This window comes from Epinephelus moara, chromosome 6 (genome assembly GCF_006386435.1).
Source record: "Epinephelus moara isolate mb chromosome 6, YSFRI_EMoa_1.0, whole genome shotgun sequence".
Taxonomy (NCBI): Eukaryota; Metazoa; Chordata; class Actinopteri; order Perciformes; family Serranidae; genus Epinephelus; species Epinephelus moara.
In genome coordinates, this window is record NC_065511.1 from 12,866,094 (window position 1) to 12,878,915 (window position 12,822).

Sequence of the window (12,822 nt, forward strand, 5' to 3'; positions counted from 1 at the left end):
CACATTAAAACAATCATGCACTGTCCCTTGGGTAGAGGGCTTTCCCCTTTCTGCCAAGGTGCCACTGAAGGCCAGGGCCCTAACAGTGACCTGCAATAAACACCATGCAGCGGGTGTGACTCCTGGGATTTCAGGACAAGATGGTAAAAGCGCTCTCTGAACAAGCTGTCTATAACTTTGAGATGCAGCTGGATGTGGTGGTGGTGAAAAAAGCCTCTTGACATAAGGCGCCTGTTTAACTTGGAGCTGCTCTCTTGTACAGAAATGTCACAATATGGGAGATCAATTGCAGCCATCTGAAAACCCAAATTGTACTACTTGACTGGTGCTTACGTAGGTTTCCATGCTCTGGAAGCCCCCACATATGGCACACGGGACAAGCATATATATATTTTCCTTTTCAGTCTCCATGTATGAAAAAAAAAGAAATATTCCAGTAGAAACACTTCACAGGCATTATATTTTGATTTCTGACAGAAGCAATCAGAGTTGGCAATCTCTAAAATGAACAGTTATGGACTAAAAATTGAGGTAAGTTTGAGGTGCTCTCTGCGGTTTTGAAATAGTTCTTGTTCCATCTAGATTTCTTTTTCGTTGGTGTTGTACAGTGAGTTGCGGAAAATGAAGACAGATGCAATTAGCAACAATGTTTGGACTCAGCCCTCTGGAGCCGGCGGCACCGTGTTTACTTTGAAATCTGATTAGGTCCCCTGTCTGACCAAGTTGCTTTCACCTCACCGCGAATAACTCTGTACAGATGACTTCAGCACGCTTTGCCTCTGATGGACTCCCTCTATTGCACCTTTGACCTCACCCATATCCTGAGTGAGAGGCCCTGAGCGGGAAATTATGGCACATCACAATTAGGCTTCCTCACTCTCCTGCTCTTCTCACTCTTGGCTTCGGTGCCAAGAACAATATTCAGCCCCATGTCAGAGCAGCACCACGCTGGTAATTGACGTTACTCACACAGTACGAAGCTTAGGATGTATTGCTCCCCTGACACCCCGTGTAGTAGCGTGATTGCTTATTGTGGATTGGAGTATTACCACATGTAGTATATTATGTGTTGCTAGATTGGTTTTAATAGCCAATCGTCCTTTCTCATTAAATCTGAACAAGGATTTAACATCATCATGCATGAGATTACCTCCAAAAGCCTTCAGCACAGACTCTAGGTGATGGCAACATTTATCATGAGAAGTGATGGTAATTTAGAAGTAGAAATACTCATCCTTACAAGCTTCGGAGACCATAAATTGATTTCCACATGAGCACATTCCTGTGCTCCTCCTGGAATTTATTACAGTAAAAAAAAAGTCATATTGGAGGACTTCTCATTTGAGCCTAATCTTACATAACCTTCATGCAGACTTATTAAAGAGAAAGTTTGATCTCTAAGAGAGTATTTGGCAGTGACGTGACAATTTTGACACCTCCGAGCCAAATATTGAAATTTTTCTCTCCCTCATATCCAAGAATCACATCATCTCCATCCTAAGTTGCGGCAGCTGGTGAAGTTCATTCATTCCAGCCATATTTTTTTGCATGATTCCAACTTGAAATATAAAGCACTTCTACAACCTCTCAGGGGGTCCGAGTTGAGGTTTGACATTCGTGGCTATTGTTCACTGGTCTTACTTTCTTTCCATTATTTCAAGAGTGGTTTTATTCAGAGGCCTCCACTTAGCTACATAAATACACACAATAGCAATTATTACAGAAATTTAAAATCCGCAGGAAGAGGAATATTCAAATCCCATCCCCCGTGCAGTGGAAGCCTGTAACTAAACAGCATAATCTAGAGTTATCAGATTTCACTTTTCTTTTCTGGTAAGAACGTTCATGACCGCATATCTGGAGATAGCGCCATGTTCTCTGTAATGTCATGTTTGCAAAGAAAATTGCAGAGGCAAAGTGAAGTTGTGCATAACGAGCGGAGCGAGCATGGGAACACAGCTTGCTGAGGAAGGATTAGAGGGGGTCAGATATTGATCGCCTCCCCTGTGTGTCTTCTGTGATATTGCCGATGTGTGTGAGCACAAGTCACTCCTTGTTTGTGCTGCAGACATGTGTTGCGCAGATGTTCTGCCATGCTTGGTGCCACTGGGTGCTCACTGGGAGTTTGTATCGTTTTCTGGCCCATAGGCCTAGTCGATAACCTTCATCCCATTGCCATCGACTGTGACAGTGCTGAAGTCAGCACTGGGCTGCGAATCAGGAGTGTGGGCCGCTGATTTATAACCTGACACGCACTCGGAGCGAGGTGATGCATATCTAAAAAGTTTACAAAAGAATCATTGAAATTCATATGAGATGCTGGAATTCGGATTCAGAGCGGGGATGCTTGGCTTCGCAGCATCCAGCGGCGAGTCATTTGTCTTCAGGTCTTATTGATTTATATTTTGACAGATATTAGAATGGGGCCAGTGGTGGGTGTCTTTGGCAGTGTCATCTCCTCTCCCTCTCTTGGATTCATTTGTTGACCAAGAAAGCTTTCAGGGAACTGGAGAGCTGAGGTTTTTCATGGAATATTTGGCCCATCACTCCAGCGCCCTTTGAGTTTATCCCATTAAGGCTGAGTAGTATTTTCTGCAAGACAAACACGTAGAATGATGGATATCTGTTGTGCATGCTGAAATGTGTCGGTGTTCCTGACAGCACCCCTGTATTGAACCTGTATGGTCAGAGCTATCACTGCCTGCAACTGTTTGTCCCTCAAAAACACACGCTTGCTTTGATTTACATAGACAGGAATGGTGGATATTTACTCCACTGTAATGGGCTTTGTTTAAAGTTTTGATAAGCATTTAGCCCAAACCTCTGAATTCACTACCCTGGCTGGATATGAAAGTGGTATCAATCTTCTCATCTAACTCAAGAAAGCAAATGAGCGTACTTCCCCAAATGTCAAACTAATTGTGCACAGTTACTGCAAGCTGATTGTTGTTTGTCAGATTCAACCTCTGTGTGGATACAGTTCACGGTGGTCTGCTCTCTAACATAACTATGACTTGGCAATGTGCAATGTTGTAATCTCCCCCTGCCAAGGTGCTTCTCAGTCAACCCAACCAACAGGGTGAATGTAACTAATGTTTTGTTCCCAGTAACTCCCACAGCATCCTATCTGTATGGTAAATATGAAGCTACAGCCAGCTGCTGGTTAGCTTTATGTAAAGACTGGACGGAAGAGGAAACAGTTAGCCCGGCTCTGTCTGAAGGTAGCAAAATCTGCCTACCAGCATCTGAAGAAAGATCACAAACACGTTATATCTTGTTTGCAGGGGTTAAATTGTGATTCACGAGGAGGGGAGATGTGGTATAATAAAGTTAGGGGTTGTGCATAACAAAACTCATAGTTTTTTATATATACTGTATAAACACCGATCAGCCAAAACATTAAAACCACTGGCGGATGAAGTGAATAACATTGATCATCTTGTTACAGTGCAATGTTCTGCTGGGAAACCTTGGATTCTGGCATTCATGTGGATGCTACTTAACGCCCTTCACCCGCCCGAACACCAATGCAGACAAAATAAACCCCCCTCATGGTAATAGCACTTGTCAATGAAAGTGGCCCCACAGCAGGACAATGCACCATGCCCCACCACAAAAACTGCTCAGGAATGACCCAAGGAATGGGACAAAGAGCTTAAGGTGTCGACTTTGCCTCCAAATACCCCAGATCCCAATCTGATCGGACATATGAGGGATGTGCTGGTGCCCTAGAGGTACTCTCGATCTACAGTGGGTCCTCCTTTAATTGCCCCTCGGGGACAAATAAAGTGTTTTGAATTGAATTGAATCCTTGGACCAGACTTGGCTCTGATCTGGGGGGCTTACATGAACCTGAGGAAAGAAGTTAACCTCTGTGAAGCACTGTGAATTCCTAAAAGACAATAATACAACAGCAGGTCTATAGACTTCACTCAAATATATTGCAAATACAATACATTACACTGAAATTCCTGTGCGTGTAAAATTAGACATATCTTTGCAGTGAGGCAACTACTGTATCTACTATGATTATGTTTCATATGTTTGATCTGTTCATTATTAGCCCTACTATCAGTTGCTTTGTTTTCAGCTGCGACCAGCAACTCTATAGGTCGCACAGTTTGTCGCTCTGTTATTCAGTTGGGCGCTCTTTAGTTTGGTCAGTCGGTTAGTTGGTAAGTAGGTCCACGCAAATTTCCCCACCTTCTGGTGACCACCCTTTCCACCCTAGGGGGCTGACATTCGGCATGGAGGTCAAGTGTATGTGTTTATAAAGGTGTGTGTTTGTGTTCGTGCCAGTTTGGGGGGAGTGACCTACAGTATAACAAAAAGGTGCATTACTTGCACCTTGCACAAGATTCTGTGGAAAGATTGGTCATAAGCCAAAGGACAGCTGATTAACTGTTCATGCCAACTGGCAAAAGTGGGGGGACAGTGGGAGTGGCCTATAACAAAAAAGTGCATTATTTTTTAAAGTGGTTCATGTAACATGATTGACAGTATAGAAACACACACACACATTTCATAATACATGAACCAGTAATTGTAGCAAGGCATCACTGGAGCCTTCAAGTGTGTTTGTAAATGCCTGAATGTGTGGATGCATGTGCATACGTGGTCGCAGCTATTGAAGATACACACGTTTTTATTTTCTTAAATGGTTAGATAAGTTCAGTGCTTGCAGTAATGCCACTACTGCAAACATTTTTAGCAGCAAAACTGAAAACTCCCTATAATAATCCACTGGACATGCCACATTTTTTGTGATGCTCCAAATAGAAAGATCTTTGGACTTTTGCTGAAAATAAAAATGCACTGACAGCATCCATGGTACTGGACCCAATCTGTTCCCAGTGATTTCACTGTATAAACTTTGAATCTATATGCAACAGCTCATTTGCTGTGCAGTAAAGCATTTAAGTTCACAAAGCTACTGCAATGCCACATCAGAAGATTTAAATAACAAAGTTGCTGCTGCTGTGCCACATGCCTAATTTGCGCAAAGCCCCTCTCTCCATTTAGAGACATGAGTGTTGAGTCTGCTGCTGTGACGGCCTCAGCTATTTCATAAAGTCAAAGAAAAGGAGCCTACATTTGTTTGGTCAGCGTGAGACAGTGTCTGAAAGCATCATATGAGTTGATGCTCAAGATATTACTGAGTGTCCAGCAGGAAATTGCCTGGATCCATCCCCCTGAATTGTTTTATTGTTTTTCTCAATCACCCCTTGCCCATTTTCCCAACTCTCTGCAATTCATGGGTTTGGCTTTGCTTTTCTCTAAGGGGATGGATGAGCAAGCTGGCACTGGACCCTCTGAAAAACATGAGTTGTGCATAGTTCAGGCCTTAATGGTGTCCAGTGGCTAGGATTGTTGGGTTTGCAAATATACCCTCCTCGCACACTCCTGCATATCTGAGACTTCTATCAATGAAAAAACTGATCATGGAATAGTTTTGAACACAGAGACAATAGCACCCACACTACTCACTCTTTGCACAGTGAATATTCAAAGAGTGAAGTCTGTTATTTTGGCATGTTGTCAGCAAAATACCAGTGTGATGTCAGGAAGGAAAATGGTACAAAATCTGAAGAAATTTAAGAGAATTTCCATGCAAGTTTTTCCAAAATACTACCTACCAGGCACCTTTTAAAAAAGAAGACTGGCTAGTTGAAACAGGAGAAACCAAAGCAATTTGGCCTTCATATCTTTGTTTAAAACACATGGTTTCTTGTCATTTTGGATTTAGCTTGTGGTGTTTAACCTATCTGAGAATGCTTATTGGCTTTGCCTGGACCGGTAAAGATTCTTCCCGCTGCTTCCTAATTCAATATTGTGTAATAACAAGTATTATTGCCTGCACTGCACATAAAATGCAACTCAAATTACACCAAAAATGGACGATGTAGTGCATGTGTTTATGTTGCACGGAGGAGCAATTATTGGGTTATGATCATTTTTCACTGAATTAAGGTTGGAAGGACACATAGAGGTTAGCCTGCCTGGTAAGGGACTGTACAAAAATTATTGATGTGATGAGGGGACCTCAACCTTTGAAGGCCCTTCCAAGGGTTACAGATGTCACCACATGTCTTAATAACAGCTGTATATTAATATATTAGATATTTAATTAGCAGTGGTGAATTGGCAGAACTTGTTTAAATGTGTACCCCAGTTTATAAGTACATGTTACTAAATTATTATATTCTTGTATTTAACATCTTATTGGAACTTCTAATGCGCACCATCAACACATTAGTGAAACGCTTAGATTATTTATGATAGTTAAGAACGATGGTAAGTATGAAAGTCGTTTATTTGGCTATTTATTTAACTATTAATGATATTGCAAATGACGTTAAGGCTGAAATATAATATTAAGACCCTACATTAAGTCAAAAGGAAAATATACCTTCCCCCTCTACCACCCAAACAAGTTGTGTACAGTCCCTAACTATAAATCTTTGTCCAGAAACCTAAGATGTATACTGTAAGGGGATCCTGGATTAAAATAAGAGGTTTAAGCATCAAATATCACAATTATGCAACACATAAAAGTGAAATAGAAGTAAGAATGTAACACAATCAAAAATTCAAAAATACTTTGAGAAAATGCTGACAAGAATGCACAAGTGAAAGAATAATACTGTGCACAAAGCAAGAAGACATGAACATGAAGAAATGCATATAAAGTATGCATGCTGGCTGCTCACAAAGAAAAAAACAGGAACAGGGGAAGTATTTCATTGTGACCTTATAAAGCCAACTTAGCGGCAGCCAGACTTCCTGGAGCTTTAATCACTTGAATTAAATCTATGAATGATCTAATAGAAACAAATTCCCAAATGACAAATGCCAAAGTTACCAAATTATTGTATGGGTGACTTTTACTGCTTCACTTTCCAGAAATGAAGCAAATGACACAAAGGAGGCTTCAGAAAAGTAAGCTGTGTGTTTTCTCTTTTTTTTTCTTTTCATTTTAAGCGGGCTGCCACTGAGCCAGAGCTAACTGTGTCAGAAGCACCCAGTAAAACAGCTACTGGCCATGGTGAGTGGTGTCTGTTTATGACTCATTTCTACCTGCCATCAGGCAGCAGGGAGAAGTGGGAGTGGAAAAGAGAGAGTCCAGTGGTAACAAGGGAAGAATTGTGAGGACACAAGACGGTGCCGTGTGGTTGTCAAGAAAACACGGTGTGAGGGTAACCTATTAGAAATGGGCCATTTAGTAGCTGATATTAGCTGTTGTCAGCCAAGTATGGTCGACACATGGGCACCTTTATTAGGCAGCTGCTGACTTGATGGAGGAGAAGAGAGGATGGTTCAGATGCACAGTGAAGACATTCTAACCTTGTGGAAAAGTCAGATGATTGGAAATGATCTGGTTGTTTTCATTCAAATTTAGCCGGCTCGTGAGTGCGGGTTCATCATGACTGCATTTGCCCTCAAATGGTTTTTAGTCTCATGAAGATGTCATTCACAGTCACACACAGGCTTTTAGAAAAAATATTGGTGGTGTCTGGAGGAAAGCCTATGTTTTCAGATTCAACAAAACATTCACTTGGATTCCTCTTTATACATGAAATGTTTCACTGTATCAACACCACAAGGAAATTATGAGAATCTTGAAAGGTTTACAAGTCACAGTCATGCATCCTTCTGAGAAACCAATTAAGCAGAAAAAAAAGCATCCACATTTCCATACATGCACAAGAATGAAAGGGCAGAGACTTACTCTCTCCATAACAGGGCGCTGGATAATCATCAAATAATCATATGATTATAATTTAGACCTCACAAGACAGCTCGCCCAAATTTGACACTTCTGAACTGATAACTGCATTTTAAAAAATGATTTATTATTATTAATAATACTATATTAAGATCCTGCCCACTGCAAAAAAAAACTGAGCAAACAATAACAAAACTTAACAATAAATATTTGAAATAAATAAATGAAAAAAGATTTGCACAGTGGCGCAAGAGCCCATGCAGCAGCTCTATCTATCTATCTATCTATCTATCTATCTATCTATCTATCTAAAACTGCCAAAATAATGCCATATTATCATTAATTCATACTGTAAGCAAATTGCAGTTATTATACACTGTGGAGTTGTGATATACTTCATAATAGCCCTCTGATATCAGCAGCACAAGTCATTCTTCTTTATTTCCTATTGAGATGTTGAGGCTGTCGCTGATTGGTCAGTCCCTCCTTACACAGCTGCATCATAACGCACTCACTTCCCTTTCCCCGGCGCAAAGATGGCGGAATACGACCTCACCACTAAAATTGCCCACTTTTTAGACCGTCATCTCGTTTTTCCTCTTCTGGAGTTCCTGTCTGTCAAAGAGGTACGAACAATCTCGACACGTAAACATTCCGGTACACTTTTTTCGTAATTTGAAGAAACTATATACAGCTTTTGAACAGTTTTGAAAGCCGTGTAAGTGAAAGAGTTGGTCACATTTTCTACAACTGTGTAAAGTAGCCGCATTTAGCCGGAGAGGAGCGGGAAATAGAGCTTCCTGCTTTCAAAATAAAAGCGGAACACGACGTCACTCGTGACAAAATGGGAAATTGTCGGGGAAAATAGGAGGAAAGATATTGCAGAACAATGCTTAAATGTAAAGATAGACGCCTGTAGTAAACATAATATTACGAAAACATACGAGTGAAATATTTAGCACCGTATCACGACACTCAGTGCTCTAAATTGAAAATAAAGTACCGGAAGTCCTGCTTTCATTGTTAGCAATTTTACACTGAGTCAGCCACGCGTGCTTCAGGCTTTCACAGTCTATGGTTTCAAGTGGTTGCAGGAGTGCTCCTTTTCTAAACTAGGAGTAGTAGCTCGGTTGTTAACAGCTGTCTGTTGATGTTTCCATAACGTTACATGTTGGTACACTGCAGGTCAGCGGTGTTGTTCTGTTTACTTATATATAGGGAAGTAAACGGTCACAACTGGCTCTCTCGGGAGATGCTAACCCCTGAAAGCTAAAAAAACCCCCAAGTGGTTCATTTGCAATAAAAGCATAAAATATTGCAGTGCATATTGAGGCAACGTATGAGACATGTTGCTTATAACAATTTGGAAAATATTTATTAACAATGTTCACAACACAAAGGGTCAGCAGACACCCATTATGTTATGAAAGTGACGTTAGCCTTGTTTAGCTAACCTCTAGCTTGAAACAGAAAGATGATGACATCATTTACTTAAGCTGACTGTAACTGTAATATGATAGTTAAGTGGCTAGCAGTGGCTGTTATTATTGTTATTTTACACAAGTTAAACGTTGGTATTGGTGTAGTAATAACTAGTAACACAAACACTACCCAGCATGCCACTCTGTAGTGTCTTGTCAGGAGGAGTCTTTCTAACTTAATCAGACCCTCCTGGTTAGATCATAATATTGTACAGAAACACTCCCCTCACCTCTGCTTTCTATTATCGGCCCTGGTTCTTAGATCTACAATGAGGAGGAGCTGCTTCATGGAAAACTGGACCTTCTCAGTGACACCAACATGGTGGACTTCGCCATGGATGTGTACAGAAGCCTGTATTTGGAGAAGGAAATTCCGCAAAGTAAGTGTTGACTCTGTGTTGATACACACTCTTCATCATCATTTCTCAAGCACACACAAAACCAAGGAAGATACTAATGCTGCTTGATAGAAATCACAAAGGGTTACTGCACCGCACTACTCACCCCATTTAGAATTGATTTAGCAGTAAAGTCTGTTTTACAGTGTTTTCAGTGCTGCGGTGCAGACCATGTATATACTGGCTTATAGTGTTGCTGTAGCTAATGACTTTCTTTATCCTCCCTGTGTCAGCTCTGAGGGAGAAGAGGACAGAGGTTGTGGCCCAGCTGAAGCAGCTGCAGTCAGAGACAGAGCCCATTGTGAAAATGTTTGAGGACCCAGAGACAACGAGGCAGATGCAGTCCACCAGGTAAAGCCTGTTATTTTTTAATCAAGAGTCGCATTTTTACTCTTTATTTAGTTATTATCCTAAAACAGAATTTTATGCAGGGCATGATTAGCCTTAGTGAGGTTGTGAAATTTATTTCTGGTCTTACTTGCCATGATTCTGGGATTAGTAAAACCAGTTATTTGAAACAGTAGACGGCACAGCAGCATTGCAGAGGGATTTTGTAGAGTCCATGGAACTGTATTTTGAATGAAAAATGTATTAAGGCTTTGCAGGGCTTTCACTGAGCGAAGTCAGCAAAGACAGACGTAAAAAGAGGCAGACGCAAGATGTTGTGGTTAACTTTATTAAGACTGCTTTGTCGTCTACGGTGATTAAAATAGTTTGGTCACATTCGGGCTTTATCCTTTCCTTTGTTTCTTGGCGAGTGTGTGCACAGTTAATCAAAAGCATTTTCCATTTTCATCTCTTTTCAGTTTGTACTGTTTTGTTATATTGTTTTAGTTGGGCTGCAGACAGTTGTTTATTTAAGACACAGATTTGAAGGAACTGTTTGCGAGATTTGAAGCCTGATAATACCAACATTGACTTAGCACATGTCTGTGTTATTGTTAGTTTGCTGTCAGGATGGAGTAAGGAGGAACTCTTCCTTTTGGATGAGGAATCATGTGTCTGTCTTAAGTTATACAATATTTTTTTCCTCATGCCATTGGATTTGTAAAACAATAGGAAACTCATCTGGGGTCAATGAAGAATTCTCTCTCAAGCCAGAGGACATGCAACAGTTTTATTCCACCATTATGGCCTAAATTATGCTTTATGCAGTTACTCATTTAAACATTACTTCTGCATTAGAGGATCATCCAGCGCTGGAAATGAGAAAAGAGTTGATATCTGAACCTCAATGCCCTGTCCGTTGGGTTAATACACACAGATCTACAAAGCATTTTATAGGGTAATAGAACCTAATGGTCTAAGTACTTTTATTGAACAGTTAGCTAATAGGCCTATATGCCTTACCAGGCTTTATTTGGACAACTACTGAAGCCAGAAACCAAGCCCAGCTATTCTAATAAATCATGTTCGTACCATATCTATAAACAATCTGTCATTATAAGACACACTCTGTGGATTATGATCACCATTAGAGTGATGTATGATTTATGTTCTCATTTATTTGGACTTGTTAAAGCAATGAAAACCACTTTTGGGTTTTTGACTCAACATGCTGCTGATGGCTCCTTGACTTTTTCAGTGCAGAAGGTGGCAGTAATGCTGTGCAGACTTCTTCATGAACAGTTGCCTCTTGTTGGACGGCTCAACAGCTGACTCTGATTTAAATCTCATAACAAGTGCAAAGCTAAATATAAGATATTTTGTATCAGTGTTAAGACATTGTGCGGGTATTATTCTGTTGCCCATTCTCTGAAGAGGTATGATCACAAATTTAAAAAGTTAAGTAAAAAAAGTCATTTTTGTGCTGACATGGATGTTCTGACCAGTGGCTCAGATAACTTATCAGGATCTGCGTTCCCATAAAGCCCAGCAGGCTGACATTCCACACAACAGGGTTGTCACCCAGGAGCTTATGTAGACCATCCTTGTAAAGCATGGTTCATGCTCGCCGTAGTAACCAGACGTGTGCTTTATACACCAGAAAATGATGTAACCCCCCCCCTTTGCGTTGAGTGCGAATGCTGTGAAAGCTGTCGCATTGGTTGGTTGTGTGCCTCTGAATTTTTGCAACTCTGTGCCAACTGCACGTGCTCCACTTTTCAGTTCAACAGGTACATATTTGAGGGAAGACTGGCCTAGCAAGTTCGCCTATACAGACATCTCTACAACTTCATTGGGGGACCACAGGGACAGTTAATTGGCCTTAAATAATTGGAAAGAAATAGCCCCCTACACCGGGGAACGCTAAAGATGTCCTGCTTATCGACAAAATATTTTGTTTGTACGCCACATGGCCTTTTGGAGCATATTTCAGCGAACAAGACCTTGAGCGTTAATGCCTCTGTGCATGCTCATAGCTCGTCCGCCATTTACGGAAGCTCGTGCCACGGAGTCTTGCGCTAGTATAAACAAAGCTTTAGCCTCCAAGCCAAGACAGCGTGTCCTGAAGCTGTGAAGAATCCTGTCTCAGCCTAAGTGAGATTCACTTCATGCAGAACACACACGTAGCAGCAAATACACACACATTCATTGAAATTATACAAGTGAACATAGCTGAGAAACACAATTCGTTTGAATGCCGTGTCCACATTGAAACTATGGGCTTTGTCCAAAGATTTTAGGTTACGGGCAAAGTTCTAAAATGTAGTTAGAGTACAACAGTTTAGAAGAGCCAGTGCATACCTTCATTTTGACAAAGCCATAGAGACTCAAAGGCTATGCCTAGAAATCAGTATTTACTTTCCTCACCAGACATAATTTGTTAGACATGGCTAGCATAGATTTGAAGTAGCCAAACCAAATGTAATAAACAGCCCATCACACTGTTTTAAAAGTGAAATGGTCTTCATTTATGTACAGCTCTTGATTTAGACCAGAAGTGGAAAAATATACCTGAATGGGACTCCAAACACCAGGATGTCAGCCAAACGGCGACTCAAGTTAAATGGCCTCTAACTACAGAAACTGACTTTCTTTCTTTTTTCCTTTTCTTTTTTTTCTGCAGAGATGGACGAATGCTCTTTGACTATTTGGCAGAAAAACATAACGTAAGTTGGCCTGATCTGCTGACATCTCACTTCTTCACTGCATTTCCCATGGCTCTTGTGTGAACCCATGGTTGTTTTAGGGGCGAAGTGGGAGGGGCAGGCTGAGCAGGGAAATGCAGAATTACTTCCCAAAACCCTTAACTCATTTTCGGGGTTTGTATGGC

General features: G+C 41.0%; 1 protein-coding gene across 1 annotated transcript in view; it reads left to right on the plus strand.

Annotated features, from left to right (window-relative positions):
• Positions 1-8,215: 8,215 nt before the first annotated feature.
• Positions 8,216-12,822, plus strand: part of eif3ea (eukaryotic translation initiation factor 3, subunit E, a) — a 33,954-nt gene continuing 29,347 nt past the window's right edge. Inside the window, exons 1-4 of the mRNA XM_050046815.1 lie at positions 8,216-8,352; positions 9,470-9,587; positions 9,839-9,956; positions 12,616-12,658. Coding sequence (XP_049902772.1) covers positions 8,263-8,352; positions 9,470-9,587; positions 9,839-9,956; positions 12,616-12,658 — 369 coding nt within the window. The 5' untranslated portion in view covers positions 8,216-8,262. The remainder of the gene's footprint in view (positions 8,353-9,469; positions 9,588-9,838; positions 9,957-12,615; positions 12,659-12,822) is intronic.